Source organism: Centruroides sculpturatus, unplaced genomic scaffold (genome assembly GCF_000671375.1).
Source record: "Centruroides sculpturatus isolate CEXI.00-Female unplaced genomic scaffold, Cexi_2.0 scaffold887, whole genome shotgun sequence".
Taxonomy (NCBI): domain Eukaryota; kingdom Metazoa; phylum Arthropoda; class Arachnida; order Scorpiones; family Buthidae; genus Centruroides; species Centruroides sculpturatus.
Window position 1 is genome coordinate 1 of NW_019385057.1, and position 9,921 is coordinate 9,921.

A 9,921-nucleotide genomic window follows, 5' to 3' on the forward strand; every position below is an offset into this window, starting at 1 on the left:
TATATTTTTAATTATTACAAAATGGCAAAAAGCTTAATTTTGAGAGTAGGGATGGGTTCTATAGGAAATTGTACATGCTAATAATGAGTAAAATCATCATTAAGTCTGATCCTACTTGAGATAAGACACATGGCCCCCCTTTATCTCCCACCCTGTCAGTCTTTAACCACCAAAATTTAATAACATCAATCTCCCTAATAAATACACAAACCTTCCTGCAAAATTTCAGAAAGTTTTGACAAAACACACAAGAGTTATTAATTAAGCTTCAAACAAGGTGAACAAAATCGTGCCTACACACAAACGTTTACATATACAGAAAGAAAACCTCTAATTTTTTTGCATTTCTCAATGTTTCAAGATTCCGAGTCCAAAGATGTAAAATCTTGGGTGATTTTTTGACCAATTGCCATACTTTTCCTCTGTTATATATAACAAAGCCGGGAAAGTAAAAATATCCAAATTTGTACTGTTTCCTATATATTTAAATAAAATATGAAGAATTTCAAAAATATATTTTTTTTTTGCTTGTGTTTCTGTTGAGTATATTATGCATATCTTTTATTAAATTTTTCTTACATTATAATTTAAGAAGAAACAGTTAATCAGCTTGCAAAATTTTATTTTTAATTTTTATATACAGGGTGGGGCAGAAAGGATGGATGTTTTTAAAAATCACAACATCTGTAATTGTTACTACAAAAGTTATTTGTTGGAAGATGTGAGTTCGTATTGAAATAGCATTTTACAGAATCAAGTGTATAAAACAACATCTATGCAGTGTCTGTTATCAATGTTGCATTTCTGAAAACAATTTTGGTAATTTCCACATGAATAGTTCCTTCAGTTCTTGCAACAAACAGACTTATGCTCATATACACGTGCCTTGAGGTGTCCCCACAAGAAATAATTGCACATGGATAGGTTGGGCTAACAAGGAGGCCTATGAATGTCACTGAATCTAGAAATGAGGTGACCAGAGAAGAGACGAATCAGACAGGTGGTTTCAACAGGATGGACAATGGCCCGTTGCTCCATCCTGTTAAAGCCACATGTCTGATGGGAATATGTTTCCATTGTATGCAAGGATGAGAAAACGTATTCCCATCAGATGTGTATGATCTCCTTTGTGTATGACTATTTCCTCAATTGTACGCAAACACACAATGTTCTATCATCCACAGCTCCATGTCTTCACCTGAAAAAATAATGCTAAGACCTTACTACTTTCAAGCTATCTGCCAAAAATCAGTCACTCTACCCAGTGATGAGTTCTAGCCATTTCAAAAACTTTCTGCCCCACCCTATAGATCTTAATAATATATATATAATTTCATCTTTAAATATAATTTAATGGAATTACAATAAATGTTATTTTAAAAAGTTAAGTAATGAGCAATTATTTATTGCGACATAGTCACAATGCTGTGCTGGGTAGCAATTTTTAATCATATTTTATTATTTATTATTATATTAATTTAAAATATATGCTCACCACCTCAAATTCATACATTTCCTATTAGCAATAGAGTCGTGCCAGTCATCTATCTAACTCCTTTAAGGGTAAAATTTTTTAATTGAAATAATGTAATTTCCAGTTTGCATTGAAAGTTTGTACATAGTTAATCAGGGGCCTCCTGCCCCTAATCTTTCCATATCTGGTCTCGGTTTTCATCTATCTAACTCTGTTCTTGAGATTAAGGAAAGATAGACAGTAGAAATTTATAGATCTAAAATTTTTTCAAACTGAAGCCCAATAACAAAATACAGTTGACCTCCCTTTAACACCATTGATAATTCCATTTTATATGAATTCCATGTTGTATGAGTCACTTAAATTTTACAAATATGTGAGCCGTTCACAGCCCGGCACACGTATTTGTAAAATTTAAGTGACTCGTACAACATGGAATTCATATAAAATGGAATTATCAACGGTGTTATGGGGGGTCAACTGTATCTGAACAAAAAATGTTTTTTGACCCAAAAAAGAAACCTTTTAATACAATTAATTTTTTATATATCTCAAATTATTTGTGAACAGAAAAACTATATTTATCTAAATATATTCTTAAAAATATAACTTAACTAAAATTCAAAAAAATCTATTTTAATCAAAAATAAATAAATACCTTTGGTGAAGAAATTTTGACATAAACTATAATTGGTGCTAATGATGTTTTTCCAAGTTGAGAAGGATGATTGATTGTATCACAATCAAGTACTACTAACTGAAGTGTTCTAGCCAGTTCAAAGATTCTTTCTATCTCAGCTTGAACTTCAGCTATAATATGTAAATTCAGAATATATTTAGTTTAAAATTGTATAATCTAATATTAAAATATAAAAACATCACTACTGTATCTATTATAATAGTCAGTGTTTTTATTAAAATGAAATAAATGATTTACATAATTTCTAATAATATTTTATCACTGCATTATTGACTCATAATATTAATTATATGAGTTATATTTGTTTTATGATTTGAAATATTTCTACATCATATACAGTAGAAATTTGATTATCTAAAACTCTGAATATTCCAAAGTGGTTAAAAAGAAAGTAACGTTGTACTGTACTGTACATGCCATAGACAGTAATACACAGACCAAATTCTTCATGTAACTGAAAATTACTGTCATCTGTCAACTGGAGTGCTGCAAAACTAGATAATATATGTAACACTATATTATTATAGATTTTGAATAAATTAAATACTGTAATGCAAGTACTACATTTGAAAGTAAATTATACTTTCATGAAACTTTAAATGCACAGCTTGATGAACCCAAAATGCAAAAACGAGTTTCTGGATTATCTGAAATATCCCTGGTCCCATAAAGTTTCCACTGTATATGATTATAATACCCCTGTGATCAAAAAGTATTGAGAATTCAATAAAATGCAACATTTGAATTTATTCATAAACATTTATTTTGTCCCCTTCAAAGTAATCTCCTCCCACTGCAATCCACTTATACTAATATTTTTTCTATCCTTGAAACATGCTTTAAAGTCATTTTTGTGAAACCCCTTCAGGGGTCTCAGCGAATTTTGCTTTATGACATTAATCGACTCAAAACAGTGACCACAAAGCAGAAATTTTAGTCAAGGATACAGGAAAAAATTCTTTATGCATAAAGGAAACATTTAAAAATGATAGCAGTGCCCTCTTGTACATATGCAGTTTAAATGAACCATTTCCAATACTTTTCCATCATAGTAGTATTTGTAACTTTTTGATGCACAAATATATTCAATCATGAATAAAACCTGATTTCACGGTCAGGTTTGCTTCTCATAAAACTATAGTTTTTGAAATTATCTTAGGAAACAATCAAATTGTTGTTTGATTTCTTTCAACTTTGCCAAATTCAAATTATCAAATTTCTAAGAACTAAGTCAAAATTGTACCAGCAAATTTAATTTAAGCTAATAGTTGTTGACAAATTTTGAATATTTAATTGATAGCAACACTTGAAGTTTGTAGCTTTTATAACATGTTATATAAACAATTGATAATGATGAAATATAAATGACTTTTGATTTAGTTACTGCCTTAAAAAGATCCAAGTAATTGAAATTATGAAAAGATATACTACTTAATATAATTTTATATTGTGAAAAATAGAAACAAGGTAAAATATTGGATTAGTTTTCCATATAATTGCATATTTAAATCCTTCATTTAGTAGCAGTCTTCTTTTTTTGATAATCTGGCAATCTAATTTACATTAAATTAATTATTCTGGTTATTACTATTATTTTGTTCAGTTATTCTTAAGATAAACCCAAATAAAATTATTCAAGAATTTTGAACTACAGTTGAACCTGTCTATCTCAAATCTCAAGGAAAAAATTTGAGATAGACCAGTTTTGAGATAAAGAGGTAACAGTAATAGACTGATTGGCGGTATGATATTTTAAAATACCACAGCAAGTACAGTTTATACCTATATTGGATATAAATAAAACATTTTTGATATACCTTAACAGAACTAGCTTGTCAATAGTTTCAGATACCTGACTTTCTTCAACCAATAAGACACAAGCTAAACGTGTGTCCTTTATGTCCTAGCCCTAATTATGACTTATTACATTTCATTTTTAAAATAGTTTACTAACTGTGTTTTCAGTATTTTTTCATATCATTTAATTGCTTAAAACTGTTTTATCAATCAATGACATTTGATAGCATTTATTTATTTAATGAATCTAAAAATCACTTTAAAATATTATATTTGAAAATAACAAAATTTTGATTTTACTGAGAAACACTATTAGTACACAAATTTAATGACTCAAACTTAATAATTATTACAGCAAAGAAGTAAGGATAGTTTGTAAAGTCAAACAAGTGTGATAATTAAAAAAGGATTTCGTTGACCAACAAATGCACCCTGCAAAAACACGCATAAAGTAGATGGAAAAATGAATTTATTACATGCGAAAAAGTACAGGTGCAAAGGTGTTCCAACTCTAGGGGAATATTGATTAACAGTCATCCAAATCCAGTTGTTGGTAGAATAATTATAAAAATTATCATGATCTGTATAAAAAGGAACCAAAAATAATAATTACAAAAATTTTTCCTTAATTAATACTAATTTATATCTAGAAGGAAATAGGATATAGGGAGTGAGAAGTAGCAAATATGGCAAGTAGTGCAAATGTAGCAAAGTAGGATAAGAAAGAATATCCAGGTAATGCAAATGCCATTCAGTTACTGTGAGGGGACACAGGAAAGCTTTTTAAACACAAAATTCTAGCTTCTGTTTTCCTTTTCCTCAGTTCTTGAAGATTTTTGTACATTTGATTTTGATAGCCAGTCATACAATTGGACTTGTCAAGCTGAAACACTGACTCTAACATGCTAACTTTGAGACGGATATTTCAAAGTTCCTGCTCAAAGTTCTGACTTCACCCAGCTACTCGAGCACTGGACACTAATGTTTCTCCTTTCATCGTCCTCTCTCTTTGAGTGCCAACTCAAAAGTGACTTCCCTTTGCCTCATATACTCCTCAGGTAAATTCATACACCTTATGTTGGCAAATCCTAGAAAGTTACCCTCATCTCCAAGAAAAAATGAAGAAGATTAGAAAATTTTCAAAAGAACAAACAGGAAAATGGCATTTGAACAGAAGGACAAAAGCAGACAATATGGCATGCAGCCACACAAGTTAGATGAGAATGATTATCATTGTTATTCTTTCTTTCACTAGACATTGTGACTAATTTGTTTACAACAAAATGGCTATTTCTAAAATTAAAATTACTGGTGTATTCTTATCCAAAATAATTTTTTTAGATTTCTTAACATGAGCAGTTATTTGTATCATTTCACCTTTTGGTCCACTATTTATACACTCAAAAATATTTTTAAAAACACCAATATTGCCATACACCATTTTCTTCATAATGTAAACTAACTTTCCTTCATAAATTTCATTAGTGTTTTGTTTGAAATGTACTTTATGACAGACTCATAAGTAATTTGTTTAACTCATTCAACTTTACAAATGTATCCTAAATTCTAATGATAAGTTAAACTTCAATTATAATTATTAGAACATTTTAATTATACCAATTCTGGAGCTTATAAAGTGAGAAATCAAGTCATGTTTTAGATATTAGATTTGATTAATTTAAAAAAGTTTTCCTATTCTTAATTTTTTCAAATCATAGATGAAGTCAACTGTGACAAGAACTGTTTATATCTTCTTTTCTTACTTACTTTTAAATAAAAATTTATAATTTAGAATATGATTTTATAAACGAATATACAGTAAATATTACAACAAAAGTCAGTATTTATATTCTAGTAGTGAAGAGTTTCTATCATTTCAGGGTGAATTCAGGGTAAGCACAAACACACTTCTTGATTTAAAATAGTTATAATTTATTGGAATATGTTTATACTGTAAATATAGTGATACATTAACTCAAAAAATTTATTCTCTCTCTCACAAAATCTCTGTGCACTCATCTCACCACCAGAGAGCTGTGAAACCTAAGATGACACTTCCCCATTGCAATGCAGCTGGTGAGTGATGGAATATACTAAAACAAACAGTGCTGTGACTATGCAGTGTGCTTTCAAATACAAATTTAATATGGATTCACCTACTGTCCATTTTGAAGTGGTACAATAATTTCATTGAGAAAGGATGCATCTGTGATCAGTTTTCTCTAATCACAGATGAAAAGAACATGTATCATGTTCATGTTGATCATGTCAGAGAAGTCTTTTTGAGTAGCCCCAATAAAATCAATGTGCAGAGCTAGCTGAGAATTACACATCCTGCAAAGCATGTTAAGCAAGATTTTACACACTTTTAGTTTCATCCTTAGGCTGTGTACACATTAGGCATTTTGAAACACACACTTTTAAAGAACCAAGAGTTCCACATAGATATACACATTCAAATGCACGCTTCTGGCCAAATGCGTGTTGATAGATTTTGGTTAGAATGCATGATTTGAGATACATCTGCTGCCATGTTGTTGTACATTCGATCGCGTGCTTTCGGGTAGAGTGGACACATGTTGGCCGAAATGGAGAACGATCATTTCGATACTGATCTATTTATTGATGAAATCCAAAAGAGACCAGCCATCGTCAAATGATTTTATAGACATTCTAAATAATTAAAAAACTTGGGTTCATATTGTCTTAGTTTTGGATACAACATCACAAACATTCCATGCTCAGTCTATCTCATAATATTGGGTGCACCCAAAATTCTCTTTGCCTCTGCCATCATCTTTTATAGCGACGATAGAAGAGCCACACACAAGCAATTACTTTCACGTCCATTTCCAAACTAAGCCAGAGCGAACAGTTGTTGAATGCCGAGCTAAATGTGCGGTGTGTACGCTGCTAATGTGCATTTAATGCAACGCCCAACACCTAATGTGTACTAGCCCTTACAAACTGCAATTGGTCCAAAAGTTACACCTGCAAGACAATGAAATGCAACTTCAATTTTGCAGGAATCACCAGCATTAACAGTAAATAATAATAACCTGTTGTCAAACATCACTTTCAGTGATGAGGTGACTTTCCACTTAAGTAGAAAGGTCAACAGGAACAATCTGAGAATTTACGGACCATTCTGGAGGTTGAACATGACTCTCCAAAAATTAATATTCTGTGCTCTATCAGAATATTTTGTGCTCTATCAGATTGTATTTTGTACAATCCATTTATCTTTGAGGGACAAACTATTACTGGCCAAAGTTACCTGGAAATTCTAACCAAGTGATTGATTCCAGAACTAGCTGCTGAGGGTGATAACTACTACTTCTAGCAAAATGGGGCACCATCACATTGGCATCTCACTGTCTGCAAATTTCTCAATGAGCACCTGCCAAACAAATGGATTAGCCACACTGGAGAAAATGACCAAGTATTCTGCAAGTGGCCTGAAATCACCAGACCTAACTGCGATCTTTTTCTTCAGAGATATAGAGTGTATGTACTGTATCTCCACTATCTGCAACCCTGGATGGTCTGCACGAATGCTTCGCTAAAACTGTAAACTTAAACATGCCAGATATGCTGCAGAGAGTCTGGTCCAAGCTAGATTATTAGATGCATCGATGCTGAGTAATGGTGGGGAGCACATTGATTGTGTGAGATACCAACCAATACCACATGAAACTTTGTGTGTTGATGCAAGTTTAGTCACCAATGTATAAGAATATTCCAATAAAGTTATATTCTATATCTGTTGGAAATCAAGGACTGTTTTTTTATGCTCAACCTGTATGTAGTTTTTTTAATTTAAGTTCATTCATATTAGAAATTCTTTCAAAATTATATAGCTCATTTTTAATCTAGTATACTTAAGTATTTTTTGATTTTCATATAATTTGCATAAAAGTCTGACTTTCATTCACATAAAAATTATTTTATTATAAAATTATAATTTACCTAGACATGATGATCGACTATTGGACCTTTCCATAATGGCACGTTTACTTGGATTATTTAGGAGGGATCGCTTTGCCAATGATATGTCTGCTGTTACTCTAGTAATTATAATCCTTCCTTCAAAGCGATGCTTCAAGAAGTCGAAGAGAGCTTTCTGCATCATGTCCGTGACCTCATAGCCCTTTAGGGATGGTCCAACTAGAACCACAGGCCGCATTGAAGGCACTACATCATACGGGGGAATGTTCTCTGACTAAGAATAAAAGTAAATCTATGTAGAACTATATTAAACCTATATTTATTTCTAAAAAGTGCAAAACACATTTAGTTATATTTAGAGGATGTCTATTAATTATGTGTACAATTTTATGGGGAAGAAGGATTGTGAAAAGTATATTGTTATACTTAATGGAAGGCCTCCCCCTCATATCAAGTTAGTGAATTACACACAGACCATTAGAATATATGAAAAGGCTTCAACAACACATGTTTGAAAGAAAATTTTATAAACATCACAAAATCACTTAATAAACTAGTAAAAACACAAAAAATATTTTATGCTACAAACATTTTCTTTTGTCAATGAATATCATCAGATAATCTCAAATATAAACTGAAAGAACATATTTTAAAATTAATAGAACAGATCCAAAATTCAAAAAAATTTAAAAATTGACATGCTCAAAGCCATCAAAGTTTTATATCTGTTCAAGCAATGCATGCCAAGCTGTAGTGAGAGAGATTCATTCTCTTTAAAATTAATTCTTTGCCTTTCTTAATCACCTTGTAAATCTCAAATGCCTCAAAATGTTTCAATCATACCTGGTCTGTTGTGATCTAATATGTTAGTGTCATGAAAGTCAGCACAGACACATTCTTCCCTCGCATATGCAGCTAGTACTGTGTTGGCCATTTTCTTTTTGATATTATATTGGTGTTCTTTAATTCTCATGGCTAGACCTCTGGCCATGGCACCAATATAAACAAGTGATCTGTCCACTCTTTGGTCACAAAATGGGATGGAGTAAACACCTGGCCAGATTATTGTCAACTAAGTATTTGTCATTTCTTATGATTAAAAAGATATTAGGAGGTCTCCCATAAATGATCTTAACCCTGGCCATTCTAGCAATCTCTCTATACATATTAGAAAGCACTCAATTGTATGTGAGCACCACAAAGTTACTTTTGTGCAAATTATGTACATTTTTGAGACTATATTGTTATTGTACCAAAGACCTAATAAAACCTGGAGAAAAACCATGCTGCTTTGCCACTCACATGATTTGTTGCCTTCTCCCCTCTGTTCTTTGCTGACAACAGTGCACAAATGATCTCCAATGTACAAAACACCGCATTGTATGAGAAATGGGTCATGCCAATTGCATGGTATATACAAAGGAGAAAAAGTTTCTTTGCAATATGAATCCAGTGGAAATGTTTTGGCATTCTATCCTGGTCGATATATCTAAAAAACTGTGCTTCCTGGTCATTGACCTGTTCTGATCATAGTGTAAGTTTTATTTCCTCAACATGAAGTTGAGTTAACATAAAAATCTGACTCTTCATTTTTGTTACAATCACTTGTTTGATTTTTTGCGACAATTATATATTTTTCTGATTTGTGGTATTATTTACAATATTAGTTTACTAGGAAATACAGGGAAGAGTTCTTCAGAGGTTCATCGTACATTCGCTGTCTTCTTCTAACCATTGGCTCGATTCCAATCCTATTTGTTGGATTCCGATGTTTCCGTTATAAGATCCAGTTGTAGCTGATCACCTTTACCTGCTTCTCCAAATGTGCCAAGGAGGAAAGAGAGGTCTACCATCGACCCTTATTCCTTATATACCCGTTTCCCTGCTGGGTTTATTGCCGTTCCAGGCCTAATGGGTGATGAAACATTCGGGAAACTTACAAACAAAAGGCTTTGTGTCTGACAATTGAATAATATAAAAAAAAAAAAAAAAAAAGGGGTTT

General features: G+C 31.7%; 1 protein-coding gene across 1 annotated transcript in view; it reads right to left on the reverse strand.

Annotated features, from left to right (window-relative positions):
- Positions 1 to 7,929: 7,929 nt before the first annotated feature.
- Positions 7,930 to 9,921, reverse strand: part of LOC111634038 (voltage-dependent L-type calcium channel subunit beta-2-like) — a 73,943-nt gene continuing 71,951 nt past the window's right edge. The window contains exon 7 of the mRNA XM_023378716.1: positions 7,930 to 8,193. Coding sequence (XP_023234484.1) covers positions 7,930 to 8,193 — 264 coding nt within the window. The remainder of the gene's footprint in view (positions 8,194 to 9,921) is intronic.